The sequence below is a fragment of the Daphnia magna genome, linkage group LG4 (assembly GCF_020631705.1).
Source record: "Daphnia magna isolate NIES linkage group LG4, ASM2063170v1.1, whole genome shotgun sequence".
NCBI classification, from domain to species: domain Eukaryota; kingdom Metazoa; phylum Arthropoda; class Branchiopoda; order Diplostraca; family Daphniidae; genus Daphnia; species Daphnia magna.
In genome coordinates this window covers 8,140,649-8,167,390 of record NC_059185.1, presented here as the reverse complement: position 1 = coordinate 8,167,390, position 26,742 = coordinate 8,140,649, and the positions used below count along the sequence as shown (strand labels likewise).

The following is a 26,742-nucleotide window of genomic DNA, read 5'->3' as shown; positions in this document are numbered from 1 at the left end:
AATTTTTTGCTGATTTCAGTTACGTTGCTGTGGTTGACTTGGGAATCTTCTGTCCCAGCAATAAGAATATTATAAACAGGAAAACTAAAAGTTCAAATTTCAAATAATTATACAAATGGTTATATTTCAATAAAATCCGTCCATTTCTTTTAAAAATTTGCTTAAAAGGTAGTTATTCTGATTAATGGACGGATGCATTTATCAGGTAGGTCGGTGCGGTTTAGCGGGTCTCCCCATCTCCCAGTAAATCATGAAATGTAAATAAATGGGTAGCTCTTAATAGGGGGCTATCATTTCTTTAAGTACCGAGCCAAATCCGCAGGATAAAGTCCACAGTTTGTCCAGTCTGCAGCTTAAAGTCCGCAATTTAACCAGTCCGCGGTCACGTCACATACCTCTGACCCCAATTTAGGAATCGTGGCCTTCGTTGTCTGTGATTATACTTTTTATTGTTATTGTTCTATTTGATCGGCGAAGGAGAAAAGTTGCTGGGTAATTTCTGTCCTGTTGATTTTCGTCGATATCTTGAAGTTCGATTTTAAATATTCTTATTATTTCAATTATGTTAGCATGGCTGTTACCAGAATGGGATTGCTTAGAACACCTTATATGATGGCATCATTCAGAAGAAATTTGATTACTTCTAATTCCACGCAAATGGCCATTAAAAATGTGGTTGTTATTGGAGGTGGTTTAATGGGTAGTGGAATTGCACGAGTAATTATATCAGACCATCCAATTTTATTATTATGCCAAATTTCTATGTTGGAATAAAAGATGCTTCAACAATTTTGTAAAATCTTGTAATGTTGATTTTTGAAAACCTCTTAATTCTGTTATTTGTTGATTGGAAGTGATCACTGAGTTATTTGTTCATTTTTTTTGTTTTTTCTACCTGTTATAAAATCTCCTTGAGATATTGTTATCATTTTTAGGTTGCTGCACAAAATGGTCAGAATGTTATAAATTGTTGATTTGGACCAAAAGGTGTTAAGATAAAGCCAAAAATTCTATAAACATCTCTTTGTGGATGGCAAAAAAACTTTTCAAGTATAGCAAATTAGTTACTTTTTTGTATAAATGTAATTATTATTATTACCATGGAATAGGATGATTCTGTAAAGAAGCAGAAAAGTTTCTGTGGATTCAATGGCACATGTAACTTTGTCAACCAGCCCTAGACAAGCTGTTAATCAAAGTGATTTAGTTATTTGAAGCTATTGTAGAAAAACTAAATATCAAGCAAAACTTTTCCAAACTCTGGATGCTACTTAAGCTTTTTTATGATCAAACTTTGGATGGAGAGAATTAATATGATAAATGGGTGATATAGGTTGCTCCCACTCATACAGTGTTGCATCAAATACGTCTTCATTGCCAATTGGCGAAATTGCCCAGTCCACAAATAGAAAGGACCAGTTTGTTTGGTCTACATTTCTTCAATCCTGTAGGCATATTACTAGTGTAATTGGAATGAGAGTTCAAATGTTAAAGGAATTCACTTATTTTAGGTTCCTGTAATGAAGCTTCTTGAAGTAATTCGTATTCCAGGAAACTTAAGATGATACGTACAAACAGGTGCATTTTCATTTCAGCCTGAGAATTTTTTTATTTTGTCATTAATCATTTGTTTTTAAACCTTGTGATGGAATGAAATCTATCAAACAAACTGTCACCTGGTAGCATTTTATCAGTGAAAAGGCAATGGTTGTATACTATCCTTTTTTGGTGATTGCTAATATTGTAACCAAAGATACCCCAGGATTCATTGTTAATCGCCTATTGGTGCCATATATGATGGAAGCTGTCCGTTTACTTGAAGAGGTTAATTTGTCATCTAATTAAATTGGAGGATATCATTTGTATTCATTTTCTTATATTATCCAGGTGGTCGACGGCAAGAGATATTGATACTGCCATGAAATTAGGTAACGAAAAACAAAGAAAAGCAAGTATGTTCCGTTAAACTAAAATTGTTTATTCGTTAAAGGTGCGGGTTATCGATGGGACCCTTCGAATTATTGGATTATGTCGGATTAGACACTTCTAAGTTCATCATTGAAGGTTAATTAAAACAACGGGCATATTTAAAATTTTCATTTTCTCTCGTCGAATTTAAAAAGGATCTTGTAATTTTATTTCTAGGATGGGCCGAAAAGTTTCCCGAAAATCCTCTTTTCAAACCAGTACCACTTTAAATCGACTTGTTGAGGAGAGATTAAACTAGGCATGAAAACAGGAGAAGGTTTCTACAAATACCAGAAAAGTAAACCAACAGTTCGCGGTACGCGGCGATAGGTTGGATCAGGGGATATTTTAAAGTTTTCTATGAAGCCTTACGATAAGCACTGGAAATTAATAAAAGGATAAAAAAATAAATCCCTTCAAATTGTCAAAAATAGTTAATAAATTGAAGAGGGAAATTGAAATTTAATGGTGAACGTACGTCGCTACCTTGAAATGAAGGACGATTTTTTGAAAGTAATGCTATAACCCGCTACGCCTTAAGTATTAATCACATTGATTCAACGTTGGCTAAATAAATTACAGTGCCGACGACACGCTTAAGCGCCGGGTCAGTGTATTTATTCGTCATAATAATCGATGTGTGACCAAACCGGTTGTTAAAATCCTTTCTTGTTTTCTTCTTTTTCGAAGATGTTTGAATTGATATAAATAAGAAGCTGGAGTCCCAGAACCGGTCAGTTACGGCTCTTGCCTCAACGAGGAAAGTACCATTTTTTTGTAACAGCTTCGATGAAAAATATTACTGCTTGAGAAAAAAATGGAAACGAAACCGTTTGGTGCTATTGGATTTTTTGTTAGTGACCGTCGCTCTAGTAACTCACATAGTGGATTTCTTAGTCAGTGGCTATACTGCTTACAAGCAATTTACATGAGAAACTATGCAATCGTGGCGGTAACTGCACTTTTGGCATTTGTACCCGGATTTATCACATCAGTATTAAGGTTGCTTTTGGCTGGCAAGAGGTTCATCTCAGTCGGTCAGACCCAAGTTGCCAACTCTGTTTCACGTTTTCCGGATTCTTTCAGTAGTATTTCTGAACAGTCCAGTCTCCGGGTAAGTGAAATGCTGAATATATCGACATCGTATTTCTTAAACAGTCCAAAGGAAAGCACCTACCACAGTATTTTTTTTTTTCATATTTATTTATCTTTAGTTTTTCACTACCCGTTTACCGTGCCTTGCTTTCTATGATTCCGAACGAGCTAAGCTAAATGTGAAAACAAAAAAAAAGGCAGGAGAGATTTTTAGCGCGACCTGCAGTAACTGGGGCATGGTAATCGAGAAAGAATAGCAAAGATGCTTAAAAATAATGGTATTTTTTATATTTCGTTATGGTATTCGAGAGATAAATCACTTGATCAATTATTTCATTAATGTCAAATCTCCTTTAGATGAAAATGTTTTTCTATATTTAACATTCACAAGCGCCTCAAGTAACTTGACTTTATAAAGGGAGAGGTGGTTGACAATTTTCATTCCGATGTCCATTAATGGAGCATGTACGATTTTCAAAATTACCCATTTCTCGTGGGAAGGGGATTTTCTCTGTGTGTGTGTCTTAATGTGTTTTAAACGAAATTCGTTTATCAAATCGTACACGTTGCAGTCAAACCGAGTTGGCCCTACTGTTGAATGAGGAAAATTCAAACGATTATGTAATGGATAAAGCAAATAGAAGGTCGTCTCATAACTTGTCATTTCAACCCCTCCAACAGGTAGTAACATACTTTTTAGACAAGTTGCGGGGACAAAATTACGTGAAGTTTAAATGGCGATATGATAACCCAAATGGGGATTCGAATTTTGCTTAAAGAGTTCAAGCAAGTATTTTTCTAGAGAGAAAAATTACAGGCGCATAGGAAATGCCACTGGGAAATAGTGCTTCAGGAAATACGCTTACCAACACGGAATTAAAACGCGTTGTTTCTGGGATATACACAGATTGACGCGGGCTTTCTGTGTGCTCTTCAACTCGGCCGCTTTTTTTTTTTCAGCACAGGGAGGCAATCCTGTTACAAAACCATTTGATTATAGGACCTCGCACCTAGTGGTCTTACAACTGGAACGGCACTCTGACTCTTTCGTTCCTTAGGGCTAAATAATTTGTTCTGTTTGCAAGTAAGCAATCAACCTACTGCAAAGTGACAAAAGTTATTTATAAATATTTTCCTCCTTTTTACTGATAAATATATTATGAAAGCCGGGACTAAAGCAGCAAACCGTTTCGTATTTAAATGTGTATTTCTCACAAAAGTTTATTTTCAGATATGTGAATGCTCTGTACTATTTGTTCAAGCGCCATCAAGCCCTATTGAAGGGCAGCTTGAAGCATTGCAACGGAGTTGGGAACTAATGGCTGCATGCATGATGGAGGTGACGATGCTTCGCCTTTATTTTGCATTCCTGAACACTTGTCCGCAATTGATTTTGCAAATATACTTCTGGTTGCAAATGGAAACAAAAGCAAACTCATCTGAAGGTAATTATTTATATACTATACGAGCAGCAAACACTAATATTTCTGTTTAAAGAAAAATAATAATATGAAATATGTGCTTTTTATGCAATAAAGGATGGCTGGACATTCTCGTGGCAATGAATTCCATGATCAGGTAGGTGACACTAGGAATTGCATCGATGTCTGAAGATTCGGTTTTGTTTTGCTTTGTTTTTAATTCAATAAAACTAATTGGAACTAAACAATCAATCAGGCGTTGTTAACCAAAGAAAAAAATTAAGTAGCTAGTCTAGGAAGAAAAGAAAATTTAATTGTTATAAAATCTACCCGAATGACGATATAGACCTGGATATTAAAAAAAAAAAAAAAAAAAAAGAAGAAGTCGGTCCATAAATTTATGTCCCAACCACTGTGCTATGCTTTTGATCTGATGCCCCACAAGAAACTCCATTTGATGAATCATACGAATCTGCTCTTTGCGTTCAAATATATGCTAACTGTATTTACTTCCTTGGTCATTAGTATAAGTATGGCGGCCACCACATACGATCGCACTTTTCTTCAAAATCGACCCGATAAAGGAAACTATGCGATTCCGTGCCACTGTCATGTTATTTTTTATTCACTTCTTCAACCTCGGTATGTTTAATCAAACATTATGAACTGAAACAGGCAATATTGAAAACATCATGCAACAATTATTTTGCTCGCAGGTGCGCGTCTGCTGGCCATCAGCCTATTCACATCGCTCAGTGTCGAATACGTTGCATTGCTGCTGGGAATTCACTGGATTGTCATGGTAGCTTGGTTGATGTTACCCGTGCTAAAATCCTCTTTTCATTTTGAAAAAATTCTCGCAATCATGGCATTGGGTGTAGCGTTCATCTTTGTGTTCATTAAAAGCGAAGGCAGCCGAACGCGACGTAAATATGCATTCTATTACACCATTTCACTGGTGGGCAACACATCGATGATGGTCATGTGGTTCAAACACGGAAGCTATCCAAACTTACCTGACATTCCAAATTTCATGGACTCCTGGATCTACTATCTTGGTTTAACTTGCCATTACGTATTTTTTTCACGGGTATCGTTTTGCTGGCGTTGTACCACATGAGTCGCCTTCCGGGACGAGCAGCTTCGGTCGAGATTCGGCTGAGCGAGCGACTTCCCAACTAAATACAAGAAGCTCTACACTTGAACGTGAACGATGGTTTGTTTGTTTGTTTGTGTATTGATCGGTACAAAGTTGTATAAATCCAGAGAGCATGATTACAAGGAGATGATCAAGAACTACAAACACAACTGTTTACGGAACTCGCTCAACTCAAAACATGTCATGTTACATTCCGAAAACAAGGTAAATGGACCAAATAATCCATGAAAGCCTGTTTGCTTTTGCTTGCACTTGAAAACAAAATCAAATCAAAGGAAAATGATAAATTTTTAAAAAAGTGTCTGGTAAAAGGATGAGTAAAGTTCCACTTGGTTTTGCCCAATGTCACCCGAGGCTGCCTGCAGAGCATCCGTGAAATAGACAAAGAGATATCACATTGGCCAAATAATTGCTGTCCAGTTACGCGAAAAGATATGATACAATTAGTGTATAGTTTTGAGCAGCTGACGACATAAAGCTTCATTGACGAAGCACAACTGGCGCCAACAACTTTGAACATCGTGCAATTTGAACGAAAAGAAAAAAAAAAAAAAAAAGAAACTATCAGAAACGCAGTCAGCCTGACGGTCAAATTATTTTTAATAATGGAGATCATCCCCTTCTGGACAGGTGTGACCAGCCACAAACTGGTTCCAGCTCAACAAAGCTGGCCTATACATTTGGATGGTGGCATTGTCGTTGGCGAATCCAAAGGCTGCCAGAGAGGTATGAAAAAAAAAAATAATAAAAAATATTTAGGTAAAAGATTCGCTATTTTCGGCCAAAGGATGATTCTTATGGGGCTCAAGGGGATGTGACGGTTCGCTGTGAAGTAATCCTTTCTTTTCCTCGTTGACGCTACTGCCCGCCGCCGCGTCGTTGTACATCGACTCGTAGACAGGATTAGCAAAGTTGGTCGCCTTGTGATACGAAATGGCCATTAAAGTTAAATGCACCGCACCACTAAGAATACAGACGAACTTACCTTATTGCTAGCGATCACAAGGTAGGATCCAAAGATTCTACGTCTTCATCAGCATCCTCTCTCAAATACATAGGGTTGCTGATTTCCACGTTTTCTTGGCTTTGCATTCTCACGTGCATGAAAGGCTTTCCCCTGAAAAGAGGACAGATTTATAATCGATTTACTTCATAATCGGTAACGCTTCTTACACCTTCGACGCTTTCGCATGACGGTTACTGCTGCTATGCCCGCCGCGACCAGGACGGCAATGATGACCAAGACAACGACGATGGCGGTAACTGTGCCATTAATTGACGATTTGCCGCTGCTTGATGGACTACTGGAATTATTTATATCACTGCCTAGCGTCTGGCAGCGTACGCCATGAACCCATCTTGGCAACTATTGATTAAAATGGGTAGAATTATTATAATTATAATTATTTTTAAATAATTCGCTGAATAGCTGAATTTTCTTACAGGCAAGTGGGCTTGAGATCTTCGTCGGGATTGAGTGAACACGTTCCTCCGTTAAAGCAATAATTGAGGCAAGATTTGCGATATTGGCACCGCGGTCCGGTCCAATCAGCCAAGCATTCGCAACGTGGTACACTCAATGGCTTGGTCGAGACGCAAACACCGCCATTAATACACTGGCTTTGCAAGCATTGTAATCGCCTCGGTAGTCTTCGCAGTGCATTCCGCCCAATCGTCCGCACAGCGTCAGAAAGCCTGTCCTCTTATAGGGACACAGGTACCACCGTTGAGGCAGTCGACACCGTTACAGACGACGGACGTTGCGTTTGACTTCCCCCGCTGCATTCTGATGGATCGGCGCATTCGATACGGGTCTCGCAACGTTTGCCCGTATAACCCTGATGGCAGTGACAGGTGATCTTTTTTCGCGCCACGCAAGCACTCGCCGCCGTTTAAACAGAAATCGGCGCAGACGTCATTGTCGCATTTCTTCCCAGTAAAGCCAGGAGCGCACAGACATTGCGGAACTCCTAATTCGCTCATGGTACATTCACTCTTGTTTTTCCAAACGATGATTGGTACAACAGCGAAAAAGAAGTGAAAAAAAAACAAAAAAAAAAAACAATTTGGTTTTTCTGACAACATAAAATAAAATAAATATAAAGTTACCTGAGGGCAGTAGTCATCACATTCGGAGCGCTCGCATCGTTCACCAGAGAATCCGGGCGGGCACGAACAGACAAACTTCCTCTCCTTGTCATTTTCGCTGTTCTTGTCACGGTTTTCTTTCTCTTTGTTCTTCGTTTCTTTCTCTATGGCTCGACAGAAAGCGCCGTGTAAACAATTTAGTGATGGACAATTTTCGCAAAATTCGCCGGAGAAACCAGGTGGACACGAGCACGATGTTCCACTTGCCGTTTGGATGCACGAGCCCCCGTTCTGGCAACGGTCTTCGCAAGCTGTCGCACGCGTTTCGCACCGCTCTCCCGTCCACTCCGGGGTGCAGCTACATTTCAAGGGCGGCGGATCTGATACTGTACCCGGAATAATACCAATTTTTTAGGTTAAGAATCCGAAAGTGGAAATGTAGATGTTGCTTTTAAAATTACCGAGCAAATCTGGATAACAGACGCCCTTGTTGCGACAATAGCCGGAACAGCGATAGCGCTCACACCGATCACCCTCGTAGAGTGAAGGGCATTTACAGCTGGCCATTCCCCGATCGTCGATGATACACTTGCCCGAATTACAATCCAGACCACAAACAGGCGGTTGGCAAGTCACATCGGAGCCCACCACAGTCGATGTCATTGACATGGTGCAAGAACAGGTGCGGCTGGTGGGTGAGTTGAGCAGACACAATGCGCCTGGATTACATTTGTTGCTACAAGGGTTGTTAACTTGATGCGTTTGTTTGTTCTCTTGCACGACGATAAGGTCAGACGCTCGATTCAATCCAGACACCAGCGTTGTTAGATTACCTTTTTTCGTAAATGAACCCAAATTAGGTTGTCAATTTGATCAGAAGAACGACAACAATCAACAATGTCAATAAAACAAATCAAGAAAATTATACCTTGTCCGAATTTGTTAATACGAGCGATTCCATGAGTTTGATGCATCACCATGAATATCGTGTCCTCAAAGATGTCAACCTTAAATGGTTTGTCCTCAACTGATAGGCGGAACCGCCGCACTACCACGCGATCCTTGCCTTCCAGGTTGGTACTTTCCAGAGTTCCCGTTTTGGGATCAGCCCAGTAAAGTCTTCGAGCTGGATAATCAATTGCCAGACCAGTTGGGTAAAGGATGTCAGAATCGACTAGAATGCGCCGCAAGCTGCCGTCCATCCGAGCTGTTTCGATACGAGCATTGAGACCAAGATCCGACCAAAACATGGAACCGGATAGCGGATCGACTACGATATCATGAGGCTGATCCAGTTCACTAGAGATCAAATGGCGTCGCAGCAGACCGTCAAAGCTTACGACGCCAACTAGTTTCTGTGTCCCGTCAACCCAGTAGAGATTCAAACCGAACCAGTCGACTGCCAGACCCCTTGGATCCTCCAATCCAGTGAGAAGAGTCTCCGTTTTACTTCGACGATTTCGCTTAGCGGGCGGGGCTTCGTCCAAAGCGGAGAGCTCATGCAGAATCGACGAGGCCATGTCGTAGCGATGGATGCTCTTGTTGTGGGCACTGCTCCAGAAAACGATGACCTATTATGCATAAAGAAAGGAAACATGTCGTGATAAACCAATGTCATGCTTAATATGGGAGAAGAATGCAAGGGACTAACCTCTGTTGCGTTGTAATATACATCTGCTGCTTCAATACGAATACTGCCAGGACTGAATACGGAATCGGAAATATCTCCAGCTTTGAAAGGGCTCAGCCGCCGCAGTTTGTTGTCGCTGGCAATCAGTAATTGACTTGGGTTGCCATCAGCTAAGCACGTCTTCGGTTTGCTTACTCCTGTTGACATGGCTGCATAGCCAGGAGCGCAAATGCAGCTGTGGTTACCTCCCTTTTTCTCTACGCACAACTGAGAGCATCTGCCGAAGCTGCAGACTGACGGACTGCGGCAATTGATTTCGTCACTGCCGTCACCGCAATCGTTGAACCCATCACAAGCCATTGATCCATTGATGCAATGGCCGCTTCGACATCGAAATTGATGCGGCAAACAAAGTCCTTGTGCCTGACAGACGGCTGGTTCTTCATCGGATCCGTCTTTACAATCTTTATAATTGTCGCACACTTCTGTCTGGGGAATGCAGAGGAAGTTGCGACACCAAACTTTGCCGGGAGGGCAACCCAGATGAGCACACATTTCCCTGGATTCATCTGACTCGTCACTGCAATCATTATCGCCATCGCAACGCCACAGGGAGCGATGTACATTCTCCATTGGCACAGGCGAAATCGTCCGGTGAGCAAGTCGTGTTGCAATGGAATTCATCGGACCCATCGGCGCAATCAACGTCACCATCGCAACGCCAATCCGCCTGGATGCAGAATTTGGGATTGGCGCACTGGAATTCGCCTTCGCTGCACGTGGTGTTGCAGTCAGCCTCGTCGCTTCGATCGTCGCAGTTGAACTCACCGTTGCAGTGTAACGTTCCGCGGATACAACGGCCGTCGCCACAACGGAATTCCGATTCGCTGCAGTTTCGTGGGGTGCAACCCTTTTCGTCCGATCCATCGCCACAATCGTTATCGTAATCGCAACGCCACCGACCAGGAATACACTTGTTGTTTTCACACTTTGACAATAAAAGCACGTTAGCTTGGAATACTAGATATCACGCAAAATCAATGAACTACCTTGAAATAAGTTGGTTCGCAAGTGTGGATGTCGGGATTCGTGCAAGACGGAGGTTCGTCTTCACCTTCAGGGCAATCTTTATCTCCGTCGCATTTCCACGTCGAAGGTATGCAACGCCCGGAACGACAGCGGAAATGGTTGTCGGGGCAAGCACGTTGAGTGCAATTGGCTGGTTCGTCAGACCTAACAATTTGGCAAGATTTATTTTGATGTGTCATAAATAATTAATGGGTTATTTATCGGAAGTACCCATCGGGACAGTCATGATCAGCGTCGCAGACCCAAAGCAGCTGGAATACACTTGCTGTCGGTGCCGCAGCGATGCTGATTGGATGGACAAGTTACGGGCGGGCAATCTTTCTCGTCTTCACCCAAAGGACAATCGGCATGATCGTCACAGCGTTGATTAGAGTCGATGCAACGATCCGACAGCGTTCCATTGCCTCGGCACTTGAATTGAGAACTAAGACAGGTGTGCTTCTCGCATTTCGTTTCGTCCGATCCATCGCCACAATCTGATTCGCCGTTGCAGAGCAACGATGGGTGAATGCAGTGGCCGTTGCTACACTGGAATTGTCCGGGCATACAGGTAAAGGCTGGACAATCGGCTGGTTCGTCCGATCGATCGCCACAATCGTCCTAGAAGCAAACGTTGATGAGATAAATACCTCACTGCAAGATAGACTCGTAAAAATATATCTGTCTCACCTGAGTATCGCATTTCCACCAGAAGGGAATGCACTTGTAAGTGGTGGCGCAAACAAACTGCGACGACGAACAATTATTGAGACACGAGACCCCGTCGCTGGCTAAGATGAAATTCTCAGGGCAAGCACACTGGCTACCTCCGCCGGGTTTCAGTAGGCATAAGGTTGTGCAATTGCCATTGTTTTCGCAAGGGTTTTTCTCTAACGGCCTTTGCCGCAACGGATGGTACACTTGAATGTCCATGGGTCTGTGAATTGTCGTTATAATTGTTTCTCGATCACCACCGTTGTATTTGTGGCACTTCTCAACAGATTTCGTCTCCCAGTCCGTCCAGTAGATGGAATCTTCGAAGACTGTAAGGGCAAAAATGTGGTGGAGACGGGCGTTGGTGTTTTCTCCACGGCTGAGGACAATACGAGGATTGCGGCCTTCCAAATCTGCTACAGCGATATAATCTTCACGAGCGTCCGCCCAAAATACTTCGTTCGTTTCGTAGGAAATGGCCAACGCGTTCGGCCAACCTTCAAAATTAGAGTTGCAACGTGAGCTATGATACGACCTTTTTTGTTGAAAATCAATAAAAGCGAGAATTTACCAAGCGATGTATTGACTATGACCCGTGGTTGGCTACCATCCAATCCAACTTTGCCAATGTGCGCCTTGTCACCCCAATCTGTCCAGTACAGATAGCCTTGACTGGGGTCCAAAGCGATTGCCCGTGGCTCTTGTAGTCCTTCGTGAAGCAAGATCTTACGGAATCTGCCATCCAGTTTAGAAACTTCAATCGTGTCCGTCTTCTTGTCGCACCAATACAAGTTGCGACCTACCCAGTCGACTGCTAACCCGTCAGGATTTTGAAGGGTGGCCGAATGCAAGGTCTACAAACAGTCGATTTGTCAGAAGAGAAAACCAATGACTTTTTTTTCCCTTCATGGTAAGATTTACCTGTTGCTGGTCCTGACTTGTATCGTTTCCGCAAAGTCGTTTAAGACTCGACCCGTACTCGGTCACGTCTGACCAGTAGAGGCATTGTTCTAGCCAATCGTAGTCAAGGGCAACGGCATTCGTCAAGTTGTGGGCACGAACTGAAGCCATGCGGTTGTGGAGGTGCACTTCACGAATGTAGTAGCGGTTGGAGAACAAGACGGTAGGGGCAAAGCCTAATTAACAATACAGTAAGACAATGAAAAGAAATCCAATAAAAATGAATTAAAGTGTGTGCGACTAACTCGAATCGGTCTTGCAGCTGCTCCCGTTATGAATCGAAATGTACCCAGCAGAACAGGAACAAACGTAGGAGCCGAATGTGTTGCGGCATACTTGAGAGCATGGACGAGGATGCAGAGCGCATTCGTCTATGTCGGAGCAGAGGTGTTGGTCTTTAGGGTTTGGTTTAAAACCCGCATTGCATTGGCATTCGTAGCCGACGGGTTTATCGACACAGGTGTGTTGGCATGGATTAATGGGCTCACACTCGTTGACGTCTAAAGAAAGGTGAATAAAAAGACACAAGGTACAACCAACGAAGTTTGAAAATGCTAGATGACTTCAGTCTACGTACTGCATTTGCTTTCATCACTGTAATCACCACAATCGTTTCGACCATCGCACAGCAGCGTAGAGTTGACACAGAGCCGATTGGCACAACGAAATTGGCCTGCTAGACATTCTCCTTTTGTGGCGTTGGTGTTGGCCGGCATCGCTGCAGAAAATGGAATGGTCAATAAATGATTGTCTCTTAAATAAATGGCACACGTTAAACGAGGCACCAAAGTGAATGCCAAAAGTACTGACTGACGTTTGCTGAAATTTTACAATAAAAATAACAGTTCAAACAATGCTTTTTTGTTCGTTACATGCAAATGAATCTTCTAGGATTGACGTGGTGTCTGATAAACGACCATAGAAAAATACGTTTGAATCAGATCACAAAGGAATGCTGCCTAATCCATTCATCATCATGACATTTGCTCAACGAGAGAAAGGGCAAAACTTACAACAAAATATGACGTCTTCGTCGGAACCGTCGTCGCAATCGTCGCGACCATCGCATGTCTTTGCTCGAGGGATACATTTCCGGTTGCGGCATTGGAATTCGTTGGGCGGGCAATGGTGCTTGCTCACATGAGCGCAGTAAGGTGGTTCGTCACTGAGATCTCCACAATCGTCATCACCGTCACAGTAGAACAACTATACAAAATATTAGAACAAAGGAGATATTAAAGTTTTGAAATTCAATTCTAAACTATGAGAAAAATTCAAAATAAATAAAATACCTTGAGGACGCAGCGGCGATTGAGACAGCGGAATTCGTTATGATGACAAGCCGGCCGAGATTTGTCGGGCGAAAGGTTCGAGCTACATCCGACCGCTGGGTTCTCATCCGACCCATCTTCTGAACAGTCGATATCACCATCACATACCCACAAAGAGGGTATGCATCGGCCGGTGGCATTACAGCGGAATTCCGTTTCACCGCATACCCTCGTCTGGCACTCACCCGATTCATCTAAAGATATAGATGCGTCACTATAGAGGACGGGAAAACAAACAACGTGAAGAACAACCTACCAGAACCGTCAGTGCAATCTTCAGTGCCGTCGCAACGCCACATGGACGGAATGCAATCTGAATTGTTGCATTTGAACTGGTCGGGCCGACAGGTGTAGTCGCAGTTGATTTCGTCCGAACTCAACGTTCCATTCGTGGCATCCTCGCAGTCGTCATCGCGATCGCACAGCCAGGCATGCGTGATACACTTTCCGTTGCGGCATTGGAATGCTGATGCCGGGCAAGATTGGCCATCTGTAACTGGTGAACCCCCAGACGGCCCAGCCGCCGATCCGGGGCTGGTACAATTAAGTTCGTCCGAATTATCCCAGCAATCATTGGCGCCATCACATATCCATGCCGGGTGAATGCAAGCTGTCGTATTACGACAATTTTGCAATTTTTGAGCTGGAGCATTGACGCCTGCACAGGCAACGAAGAAAAAATATATACAAACAATCGTTGCTGGTACACACACACAAAAAAAGGAAGAAACATCTACCTCTACTTAAGGTACAGTTAGGTTGGGGGCAACCCATTTCATCTGAAGCGTCGGGACAATCGGGATCTGTGTCACATCTAAAACTATTAGATATACAATGACCGGACGTGCATCGAAATTGACTAGTGTTGCAGGTGCAATTCGCCTCATCACTGAAATCTCCACAGTCGTTTTGTCCGTCGCAAGAGGCATTTTGCAACACACATCTAAAAAAAAATGAGAAAAATGCAAACTATTCTGATCTTCCTCGAAAAGGAATGGCATCTTTACCTGCTGTTTTGACACTGGAAGAAACCGGGCAAACATTTGCGGAAGAGACAATATGTGGGTAATTCGTCGGAAAAGTCGGGGCATTCAGCCACACCGTCACATGTGAAGTGAAATGGAATGCAGTTACCGCTGCTACATTCGAATTCTGATGCCGAACAATTGGTGCTTTGCCTTCCGCAACGACTAGGATCCGATCGCAGTACCGTTCTCCCGGGGAAACATTGGCAGGAGACCTGGATTTTTTTTCAAAACGTAACACTTGAATAACCCACCAGTTGCCAGAATAAGAAACAATGAGCCCAATCGGGACAGGTACCTTTCCGTATTCATCGAGCCGACAAAGATCCTCACATCCACCGTTGAGAGCCCTACACGGATTAGCACTGCAGTCGTAAGTGGTATTGTGGACAGCGACGATACCCATCGGTCGTGGGACTTCTTTACGGAGCCAGACGACGTCTTCGCCCGTGTACTTGTTGGCCCGTAGGACAGCATGCAATACCCAGTCAGTCCAAAAGATGTAGTTGCCATAGACGGCAATATCGAAAGGATGTTGCGGCGAGACTTTGCTCAACACGACGCGATTTTGACCGTCCAAATCCGCTCGTTCCATCTTGTCCAATCGAGCATCTGACCAATACAGTTTCTGGGCTATCAAGTCTAGCGCTAAGGCGTTAGGCATACGAATGTCAGTCGTAATGATGGACTGCACATCAAATCCCGTGTAGTAGGCTCGCTGGATTCCAGGATTGCGCGAATTCCAGTTGGTCCAATAAACACGTCTATTACCCATCAACAATGCATTAGGTCCATGGCAACGTATGATTTTAGAATTTATAGATTTACGAGTCGCATGGATCGAGAGCTATCCCGCGTGGTTTGTCTTCAGTTGTCAAACGGACCACTTTCTGAACGGTGGCGTTCTTTTGGCTAAGAACCGCTTTGCTAATTGTTGAATCACTATTGCAAGTCCAGTATAACGAGTCGTCCTTGCTGTCGTAAGCCAATCCTTCGACCATTCCTTGCTTTTCGGCGATGACCTATTCAGAACACAATTCAAATTTATCCAACCGATCTTATTGCAAAAAGAAAAAAACAAAAAAACGCGAAACGCTAACCTTGTGCCGCGTCCCGTTAAAGTACACGGAGTTGATACTGCCTCTCTGAATGTCGGAATAAAATATCAAACGTCGTTGGTAGTCGTAACCGAGACCGATGACGTTACGGATATGCTCCTTGGATTCGATGCTGGGAAACGGGGCGTTAAAATTGTTAGCGTCGCTAATGTGAATCGAATCTATTCGAGTCATTCTCGAGTAGACAACGAAAGCGTCAAATTCTTCACAAGCCCGCCCGTCGGCACTGACTTGACCGTGGGCGCAGGCACACACAGCGCTGGAACCATTAAACAGACAGAGCTCCTTGCAGCCGCCATTGCGAACCGAACAGGCATTTGTGCCTTCCTGCCTTTCCTTGCTGTACACCTTGACGTCCTTGAGAGATTCGCCTAGTTGCGATAGAACCACTTCATAATTGGAAACGTTGGACGTCGGGGCCCGATTTAGCGTCCCGCCATCCTGCGTCGTGTCAATCCAGAAAATCTGATCACGGTAGATAGAGATGCCTTGCGGATTTTCAAGATGGCTTTTGTCTAGCAGTACACGACGATTGCTACCGTCGTAATCCATAAGCTCGATGATGTCCAATCGGGAATCGCACCAATAGACTTTCTTGTTCTGGTAATCGAGCGCCAGTCCGGTAGTAAAAAAAATTGACTCGTTGACAAGAATTCGACGATCAGATCCGTCTAGTCGGACTCGTTCAATTCTCGGTGTCCGACCTCGATCGGCCCAAAAGAGAAAGCCAACCACGGGATCAACAGCAATCGACATAGGCTTGTCCATATCGCCAGCTACCACCACGTACTTGAAGCGAATTTGGACAAATGAATTAGTAGATAAATAAGTAAACGGTGCAATTTTTTGCACGCAAAACAAGCCCGAACAAACGTTTGTTATTTCACAGGTGTTACCTTAAAGGATCCATTGACATTAGCCACTTCAATGACGTCAAATTTGGGATTGGTCCAGTACATGTTCCCGGCGATCCAATCTATAGCCAAGCCTTCAACCGAATCTAATCCTTGGGCGACGATTTGACGGCCAGTTCCATCTCGGCGAATGCGGACGATGCTTCCGTGGTCGCTGTCAACCCAATAGATATAGCCCTGATAGGCCAGAAAATCGACACTGTTTGCCATCTGAATGCGTGAAATGGGACCAAGGACCTCCGTGTGGTTCGTGGTATTCGCCGTCTCCCCTAGCGCCACGCCTTTGATTTCTCCGTTGAGAGAGTATAAGACGAATGAGTCAACGCTGACGCAGCCATTCGGGTTCTTTGGATCTGTCACGTAACCGGCAGCGCATTTGCAAACGAATTTTGACGAAGCGATGGGAAGACATAAATGAGCGCATTGACTCTTTTTTGCAACGCACTCGTTGGTGCCTGTTTGCAGTTCAGGATCGTAAATCTTGAGTGCCAGCACGTTGTCGATGTTGGTACGCAAAATGGATTCGTGAGCACCAGAAGTCTTGTCGACGACATGAATAGCCGCATCGTCCTTATCGGCGCAATAGATCCGGTCTCCCAAGACGGCCAAAGCCGTTGGCAACTTGAGACTTGTCTGACTGGGAGACAATTGGACAACTTGCTTAATGGCGAAATTGTAATACTGGATTGATTGGGTCTCGAAATCGATCCAGTAGAGACGATTATCTTTGATATCAAAGCTCAAGCTTTTGGGAGAATCCTCTGGATGGGCCGTCAGCTTAGCCAAAATCGTGCGATCACTGCCATCCATGTTGGCCATGAAGATGACATGTTCTTGTTGTTCCGGCCGATCCGTCTCACTCCAGAAAAGTTTACCTTGGGTAGGATCGACGGCCATCGATCTTACTTGATAAACATCTTCTATGATGCGAGTCACAAATTCACCGTCCAGGCTGCACACAGAAATGTGATTGCGTAGTCCGTCGTTGGAGCTGAAGAAGAGGTTGCCAGATAGCCAGTCAACGGCCATACCATGCGGATTCTTAATGGCTGTATCGATGACCGTCTCGACGGGCGAACCGACCAGTCCGACCCGTTTCACCTCATTCAGCTGGGCATCAACCCAGAAAATTCGCCGCTCCTGACCATAAAAATCCAGCTGAACAGCCTGAAGCACTTGTGGAAGGCTGATGGGTGGAATGATGTGGTAATACGGGTTGTCCAAGTCCACTCCACGAATCTCGTTCGGCCGCGAGAAGAGAAGAACGCGTTCATTGCGAATGCAACTTCGTCCGTCTTCAGCCAGCTTCATAACATGTGGACAATGGCAGCGATAAGTGCTGTTAAAATTCAATAAGCACAAGTGAGAACAGTTGCCATTCTTTGTGCCGCACGGATTTTCGAAATCAGATGGCTGACGGCTGGGATGCAATATCTAGAAAACAAAATGTCAAAGGTTGATCTCAAAAACTGAATGGCCAATCTCTGAAAACCAAATAAATCACCTGGATGTCGAAGGGCTGGGTCAGTGTCCGCTGAATCACAGTGACATCTGTGCCGTTCCACTTGTTTGCTCGGATGACGGAATTCGTCCGCCAATCGGTCCAATATACATGGTTTTCAAACAAGGCGATGGCGAACGGATGTGAAAGGGTTTCGTGCCCTCGTAAGATTTCTCGTGGATCTGTTCCATCATATTTGGCCGTGTGAATTGAATCAGAGCGGGCGTCAATCCAATAGATCCGTTGAGCAGCATAATCAAGAGTGAGGCCGTTTGGCCAGGCTCCATCTGAAACGGAGTCAACCCGAACGACAACTTTCCTGCCGTCGCCACTCATGCTGCACGACTCGATACGCGGTTGACCCGACTCCCAATCTGTCCAAAACAGGATACCATGACGGGGATCCAAGGCAATAGCTCTCGGGCTTTCCATATTGCCGGCAATCAGCGTCCGCCGGAAGCTTCCGTTGAGTTTGGCCACTTCGATCTGGTCGAGATTGCTTTCGACCCAATAAAGGTTCTCGCCAATCCAATCAACGGCCAAACCCTCGGCTGTAGCCAGTCCAGTTTGGACGACAACTTCGATGTTGGTGAGGGATCCTCCGACGAGCGTTCCTCGATAAATTTTGTCATCAACTACATCGGTCCAAAAATCACATCGGCTTCAGCGCTGTGATAGAAATCCAGGGCGATCGTGTTCTTCAAGCTGGAAATAAGCGCCTTGACGTTATGCGTATGCAAATCGATTCCTCGCAATTCGTGTCGATTGCTGAAGATGATGTAGGGTGTCGATGAATCGAGGCTCTTGCAAGTAAAGCCATCTTGTTGTTTCTCGTAACCAGGCAAACAGGAACAATGGTGTTTGGATTTGACCGGTCTGCGTGTAGCCCGAAAAGTTTCAGGGTTACGCTCCCAGGATATCAATTGAATTAATAACAGGTGTCAGAATGATTAACTTACATACACAGCTGGGAACAAGTACCCCATTGTTCACACGGATGAGATACGGAGCAAGTTTTGCTATCGTTGCCAAGCGTCATTCCCGATTCAGTAGGGCAGGAGCAGACGACCCCTTCGGGAGCGTTATGACATATGTGGCTACAGTCGTGGACATGTGAACAAAGTTGTTCTCCGCATCGGTCCGATTCGTCAGAGCCGTCCCGGCAGTCTGTTTTGCCATTGCAGAGCATACTGGGGTCAATGCATCTTGTTTGATTATCGCACAATCGGGACGGATGCAGACATGTAGGAGTCTGCGAGAGCCACATGAAAATTGAAACGTCAAAGCGTACACAGGTTTTGCATACATTAGCATTGATCAGTGAATGGACTAACCTTGGATGCACATCCTTTTTCATCAGAACCATCAGAGCAATCCTCGCTCCCGTCACACCGCCACATGGCCGGCAAGCAACGTGAATTATCGGCACAAACAAATTCGCCTGGCCGGCAAGTGACATTGACGCATCCTTGTTCGTCGGATCCGTCTACGCAATCGTGCTGCAAATTGCACACCAATAACGAAGGAATGCAGTTGCCATCTCCGCAGTCGTACTCGTGGGATTCGCATCCGTGTTTGGAGACGGCCGAACAATTAGTTTCGTCTTCTCGGGTGCTGCACTCGACGACACCGTTGCAGAGTGCGGCGGCAGACAAACATTTGTTATCGGCAGCGCAGTAATAATGCTCAGGAGACTCGCACATGTGTTGGCAATTTTTCTCGTCAGACCCGTCGCGGCAATCGTCGTCGCGGTCGCAAACGAAATCCAGCGGTACGCACATCTCGCTGGCGCACGTAAACTCGTCAACGCCGCATTTCTGATTGGCGCAGCCGTCATGTTCATCGGAAGTATCCCCAGCTCCGCAATCATGATCCGAATCACATTCCCAGGCTTTGGGGATACAACGACCCGTCTGGCGACATGTAAATTGATTACTGTTGCACGACGAGTTTTGGCAGAGCGATTCTTCTTCGTCTGACCCGTCGTTGCAATCGCGATCGCCGTCGCAGACCCATGACCTTGCAACGCAGCCGATAGTCCGACACTTGAACTGGTCCTTGCGGCACGTGACATGTTCGCAAGAGCCACCAGGCGCCGTATCTTCGTCCGATTGATCGGGACAATCGAAATCTCCGTCGCATAGGAACCGTTTTTCGATGCAAGTGCCACTTCGACGGCAACGGAACTCTTGGATAGGGTCGCACGTCGTCAATTCGGCGGTCGGGACCGTGCATGACTGGTTGTTCTTCGGATCAGATTGGAATCCCTCGCGGCATAGACAGACATGCCCCTTGGGCACCACTACACACAGATCCGGACAAGGGTTTGAGCTGCAGATGTTCTCTCCTGTCCAATATAAACACGCAAAATCAGACAGACGAACTCTACGTTGAGCTTTGCATTTATTTACCTGTTTGAGATGTGTTGTCGAAAAGTTTGATATCAAACAGGACCCGATTTTCGGTGCGTAACGTTTCGATCGGCAGGGAGAGGTTGTTCAACGAAAGCCGTTGGATTTTCCCGACATCTTTTTCCGTCCAGTAAAGGAAACTGTCGCTGATGGCTAAGCCGTAGGGCCGGTGGAGGCTCTCCGAGGCTGACGCAATCAGCTAGTGGGACACACAGAGAAAAGAATGTCACGACAACAAAACGCAATGGACGTCAAAGTGATTGTCAAACCTCTCGTTTGGTGCCATCCAAATTAATCCGTTCGATGCGACCGAGATGGACATCGCACCAGTACATCTTCTTGCCCGTGTAGTCGATAGTCAATCCGTTGGGCCAATGCAAATTCTGTCTGACCAGTACTTCTATGTGAGTGCCATCCATCCAGGCCCGCTGGATAGTGGCCGGTGTGTTGATGTCCAGTACTGAGACCTGGACGACCGACTCCCACTGAGACCAGTACATGAGACCACGTTTGGGGTCGACGACGATTGAACGCGGGTGTGGTACGCTAATGAGCAGACGCCGTTTGCTAAGACTGGTCTCCCCCAAACTGTCAAGACGGGCTACGCTGATGGCTCCCCGCCCTTCGTCACTCCAGTATATATTACGACTCATCCAATCAATGGCCAGGCCCTGGCACGAGTCCAATCCCTGCTCCAAAAGTACTTGACGGCTACTGCCGTCAATTTTCTGACGTTCGATCGTCAATCTCAGACGGTCGGAAAAATAGATGGACTGGGACGCCACGTGAAAGTCATGAGCACCAACCAAGCCCACCTCGGTAATGGGCACCATGGCTTGTTGGTGCCAGCTCTCACCCGACGTGGACGGCCACGCGGGAGATCCAACAGGCATCAATCCGACGCTTTTAATCATGGAGGGTTTTCCTTGGGCGTAGACGAGAAACTGTGCCTGTTTAATGGCTGTCAATACAGATGATCGTCAATATCCAGCGGTTACGGATACGTAATGTAAGTAAAAGAGAAATAGCTTACGGGTACACCGCCCATCCTTGACGGATTTATATCCGGCCTTACACATGCAAATGGCATTTGAGTTGCCTTGAGTGGTGGCATTACCACTGGCATTTCCATCCTTTCCCAGGGGAACGCATAGGTGCTGGCAATTGTTGTTGGCCAGCTTGCACGGCGAGTTGATGCCTAAAGGAAATTTACAGGAAAACCATTCATTTCCAACGTTTCCCAATAAGATTAAGGGGAAAGACCTTCTGGCTGACGCTGACGATGATAGGCGTGGATGGAAAACGGTCGACTTTTGTTGCTCTTCAAGGCTAGCACAGAATCGCCCGTATACTTGTTGATGCGATACACGCTCTCATTACGCCAGTTGGTCACGTACAAATCGTTCTCAAACAAGGTGATGCCATAGAGGTTTCTTACCTATCAAATCAAACAACAACAACAACAAAAAACAAAAAAAAAAAAACAAATTTGCATATTGCGCAGCCCGTAAAGTAAATGGTAACGTACACATCGTAATAGCCCTATCAACAAATACGATTATCTTCCTTACCAAATAGCCTTTTTTGACAGTTTTCCTTCTGGAGCCATCATAACTGGCTCGCTCTATGACGTCCAAATATGTATCTGTGTTTAATTTAAAAGAAAAATGGAAGAAAAATGAAAGAAAAATGATTTCCTCTGCCTCCAAAAACCAAAACAAAACAAAAAAAAAACAAAAAAAAAAAAACGAGGACGGCCAAATGTAGCAAGAATAAATGATCAAGTTGCCTTACCTATCCAGTAGATGTAACTGTTGGCCAAGTCTAGTGCCAAACCTACGGGATAAACGACTTTATCGCTGACGACGATTTGTCGATTGCTACCATCTAATGCAGCACGTTCAATTCGTGGCGAATTATAGCCAAAAACCGTAAAGAAAATGAGTCTGAAACCAATAGAAATGAAAATATGCCGATTTAATAATCTATAAAAGAAAACCGACATTCGCAGGTATATACCCGTTAGGAGGATCTAAGGCCAGTGCTCGGGGCTTATTTAAATTGACCTCTACCACTGTCGTGCAAATAGTCAACGTGCTATTGCATAAGAAGATCAGTTCCTTGTTGTCATCGAGAAAATACCAGTTACCCGATAGCCAATCCAATGCAATTTGGCTGACAGCTAAGAACAGAAAAGACAATCATTTATAGATGAGCACGTTTCAAACGATGAAAAATGACTTACTATTCAAACTAAACATGGTGGGCGGTGGCAAATCCCAGCTAACGGTCAAGTCGGCCACAAGAGCACAACGTAGGACAACCATGGGAATGAGGTGGTACAGCCAGCAAACGGTACGATTGCGATGATTAAATTCCAGAGTCTACCAGGGTAATAAATCAGGCGTTAATAGACAGTGACATTATCGATCACTTCAAGCTGGGTTGGCTTGTCTTTGCCGACCTACCTGCGTTTCTACCGTGGCGTGTCTGCTAGCTCCGTTAATGGGGGTACCGTTGAGGTGGACATGGCGCACATCGATCGAAGTCACCAACAACAGCGAGGCAAGTTCGTTTTCAGGTTCTGTAAAGAATACACAAATAAGATGACGTCCAATTGGCAAATACCAAACAGTTTCAAACCATTGAGAGCGTGACATCGCTGGCCGTCTTTCTGGTATCCGCTAATGCAATCGCAACTGAAGGACCCGTTGCTGTTGGTGCATAATTGATCACAAGAGCCTTCTACGGCACACTCGTCGGCATCTTTAACCACAAATCAACCAATTGTTAAAATATCCCTTAGAGCTACTACTTAATAACAACAACTCACCAATGCAATCGGTTCCATTAGGTTGACTTCCCTCTTTGCAGAAGCACAGAGGTCCGTCAGCGCTCGGCTTGCATCCGTGCTGACATCCGGCGCCTTGGCATTGGCTAACGTTCTCTGCGCATTCAACGAAATCAGAAAGAACAGAGTAATCAAAAATAAATAAACAAAAATCATTGGCGCTATTTGATTTGTCTTCTGTTTACTGCAAAAGGCTCCTTCGTCCCAGCCATCGGCGCAATCGGCCGACGCGTCGCAAAGAGACGCGATAAGGCGGCAACCAGATCCATCCGGGCAGCGGAAGTTGTTCGGGGGGCAAGTGCTATTCGCGTGACCTTTGACATCATCGATGAGGAAATAATGGTTTTTTATTTTACTCGAATTAAAATGTTTCTATTGCGTAAATGACTGAAGTGGAGGGGGAGGGGTTTAATTTTAAAGAAAAAGGAAAGTAAGAACATTTGTCAGTAGCTATAATATCAAATAAAAAGTTGAATCTTTTTCTTTCTCAAATAACAGGAAACATTTAATCGAATGAGGAAGTCGGAAAAGTGGAAAACGATTGGCTGTCGAGTCAGAAGCTGACGTCAAATATTGACGAAAAATGGCAGCTTACACTTGACGGGGTCCTCGTCAGACGAATCGATACCGGGTATGGATGCGCCGCAGTCGGCTTCACCGTCGCATACCCAGTTGATGGGGATGCAATGGCCACTCCCAGCGCATTGAAACTGTCCCGGTTGGCAAGTTAGTGGCGCTGTGTGGGCAATTTCAGAACAGAACCGATTAGTAACAAAACGGGACAGTTTTTTTTTTTTTTTTTTTTTCGCTTTTTTGTTTTCTATTCAGAACAAAAGAACAAGAAGCGATGAATCAGCTGTCTTTAGTTGTTCAACAATAATGACTCTCCTTGGCCTCGGCAGTTATTTATTGTCTCAAGATTTCCTATTTCCACCATGTTTTTTTTTTTCATATTTCTTTTTCCTTGCCTCTATTGTTTAAAAAAAAAAACGCCACTTTAAACTCGTCGAGTTTTGCCTTCCTGTTGGTTAAATCGGTTTCCATCAGGGTGGCTAAAACCACTTGCCGAAAACCGAATCGACAGTGACCGTGTGGTCGGATTCGAGTATGGCCTCGGCAAACATTCCGAGTATGCAAGGGAAGGCGGATAAAAGAGAACTAGTAGCTCCTTTTTAGGACAAAGTATGCACCAGAGATGATCCAATGTCACTGCAAGAAACCACCACCACCACAGCATTTTTTTCTTTTTTGCGTCCAAATGGAACGGAGGAGGGACATCTCGGCGAGCGCTCAACCTTTTAATGATGACGTTTCCTGTCAAATAAGGACAGCAAAACATGCAGCATGTGATTGCCCTTTGATGGAGTTGAACACTTTCGAGTGAGTGAACACCTACGCAGGAAGCCCAGCAGCAAAAAATGATGCCCAATTGCCATCTCGAACAGACAACCTCGTTTTGGCTCGTTTGATTGAAGAGACCTTGAGATGAAAAAGAACTTACGACAGTCGGATGGTTCATCGGATGTGTCAGCGCAGTCCGGCGAGCTATCGCATCGCCAATTGGCCGGGATGCATCGTAATCCGTCGGCGCAGGCAAACTGGTCGGGTCCGTTGCACTTGACAGCATCGCCATCTTTTTCGCCAATCAAACAAGGGAAAGGAAATGTTATTAGCAGATTCTGATGGCAACAAAGAAGAAAAAGAGCTGAACAAATCCTTTTAAAAATAGCTTAAAAAGCTTTGAGATCGACCGGCGTGCGAAAATTGTTTATACGACTCTCTCACTGTTCCCTGTCGTGACGTCAGACAAGACGAAGATCAGATGCCGGTCAGAAGCAAAATGCCTATTCGAAGAACCCGACCCACATTCTTTTCAACATGTTATACATCTGCGTTACTCGACCCCCGCCCCTCTCTTTTCATTTTCATTCCACATAAGTCCTCCTAAAGCATTAGTTTAACCTCACGTACAAATAAGGTTGACTCGAATCATTTTTTTTTTTTTTTCTAAGCCGAGTGGTTGTCTAGGCCAACTAACTGATTTCCTTTTCCTAGTCACTGATGCAGGATGTGGCAAATGCCTAGACAATGTTATTGCATGAAAGCAAGAGAGCCCTAAACTGTGTAACCAATGCTGCAATGGACGAGTGAATGAGTCAGACCGAGATTTCCGACAGCTAATGAAACATGATATTCATCAATGAACTTGAAAAACGAAAAACTTGACAGCAAAATGGCGCCAACTAGTAGTTTTGGTGCGACTAGAGAGCTATGCATCCTTAACAGGAGATGCTCCTGTCTCCAAGTCTTTTAAGTGCCGTGCAAGGAACACGTCTGCTTGCATACCTTGGCTGATGGATGAGAGGGATGTGAGGATAGCGGCTGAGAAGACGAAGCAGACAGCAAGGTAATGCCGTGAAAAAGCCATGGAAGTGGACGTCCTCGTCCTTCTCTTTTTCGAGGCTGTCGCTGAATCCACCGGACACAAAATTTGAGGATCACACACGATTTTTTTTTTGTTTTCTTTTTTGTGTGTTGCCGTTCCAAGTTCAGCCACTCATGCAGATCAAGGATCGACCTATTGACGGCATTGGCAATCACCTTCACCTTGACATGCCCCAGGCATTCTTTGGGGCATGTTTTCTTTTTCCCCTGCTGTGTCCTGCACTGTGTCTTGCATATATTTATATACCTCAAATCGGGCTATCCCTCTAACCCCTCTTTTTCGTCGTCGAAACAGAAGAGAACAAGGGAGGCAGAAGAAGAAGAGAGCCCCAGAAGAGAGAGAGAGAGGGAGAGAGAGAGAGAAAGAAAGAAAGAAGAGGGAAAAAAAAACACCAAAAGTGCTATTTTATTTCCCAGTCATCCCCCAACAGAGGTGGAAGTAGAGGGAGAGAAATATAAGCTGAACGAGCTCTGGTCGAAAAGTTGTTAACAAACAAGTTATTCAACGTTTAAAACAAAAAAAATCAAGGCTAAATATAGCCGGGACCAAGGATGTTTATGCTCTGGAGATGGGTTTTGACAAAATACACTCGATATTCGCTGTTTTCTCTGACGCTTTACACGCCACTATCTGTTTTTGTATATCACCGGTGAGGACACAACACTTGGGCACTAAACACGGTTGGCAGCAATGCACACAAGCACGTTAATTTAAAAAAGGATCGATAGAGCAGCACGTAAGCTGTTGTCAGCTTCTGGCTGAACGACCACTGTCGAGTGTCGACTCTTCGTCTCTTCTGTTAACACAGCTTAGGGAAGCTGTCTCGTACTACACAAGGCGCGATCTGCACTGGTCGAGAATTGCCTCTGCCCATGACTAGATGGCATGTCTAGATGGCGCCAGGGAGCATAGACCTTCTGAAATTTTATGGCATTAAAAGTTAAGACATTTTCATCACAGAAAAGGTTTACATTTTAAAATAAGCTAAAAAAATTACCAGGCCACATATTTTAATAAATATAGTAAATTTCATTCATTTTAT

General features: G+C 44.6%; 1 protein-coding gene and 2 pseudogenes across 1 annotated transcript; 2 read left to right on the top strand and 1 right to left on the bottom strand.

Moving 5' to 3' along the window:
* The first annotated feature begins 517 nt into the window (after window positions 1-517).
* On the top strand, window positions 518-2,298 carry LOC123471369 (annotated as a pseudogene).
* A 487-nt stretch (window positions 2,299-2,785) lies between these two features.
* Window positions 2,786-5,666, top strand: LOC123471368 (annotated as a pseudogene).
* A 716-nt stretch (window positions 5,667-6,382) lies between these two features.
* Window positions 6,383-26,554, bottom strand: LOC123471601 (prolow-density lipoprotein receptor-related protein 1-like). The gene is given in 49 exon segments (XM_045173248.1): window positions 6,383-6,606; window positions 6,647-6,760; window positions 6,819-6,965; window positions 7,087-7,261; window positions 7,264-7,311; window positions 7,314-7,415; window positions 7,418-7,508; window positions 7,510-7,638; window positions 7,753-8,117; window positions 8,193-8,564; window positions 8,660-9,302; window positions 9,383-9,973; window positions 9,975-10,349; window positions 10,411-10,594; window positions 10,661-10,698; window positions 10,700-11,050; window positions 11,120-11,640; window positions 11,715-11,997; window positions 12,065-12,279; window positions 12,349-12,603; window positions 12,681-12,821; window positions 13,117-13,309; window positions 13,396-13,628; window positions 13,691-14,092; window positions 14,172-14,377; window positions 14,442-14,674; window positions 14,758-15,223; window positions 15,288-15,481; window positions 15,560-16,366; window positions 16,474-17,925; window positions 17,996-18,645; window positions 18,648-18,868; window positions 18,952-19,244; window positions 19,327-20,339; window positions 20,404-20,602; window positions 20,673-21,364; window positions 21,437-21,601; window positions 21,667-21,841; window positions 21,975-22,048; window positions 22,198-22,349; window positions 22,423-22,585; window positions 22,649-22,787; window positions 22,872-22,987; window positions 23,047-23,169; window positions 23,237-23,350; window positions 23,440-23,568; window positions 23,850-23,990; window positions 24,756-24,887; window positions 25,601-26,554. Coding segments are annotated over 49 exon segments (14,307 nt in total). The 5' UTR covers window positions 25,683-26,554; the 3' UTR covers window positions 6,383-6,398.
* Window positions 26,555-26,742: the final 188 nt, after the last annotated feature.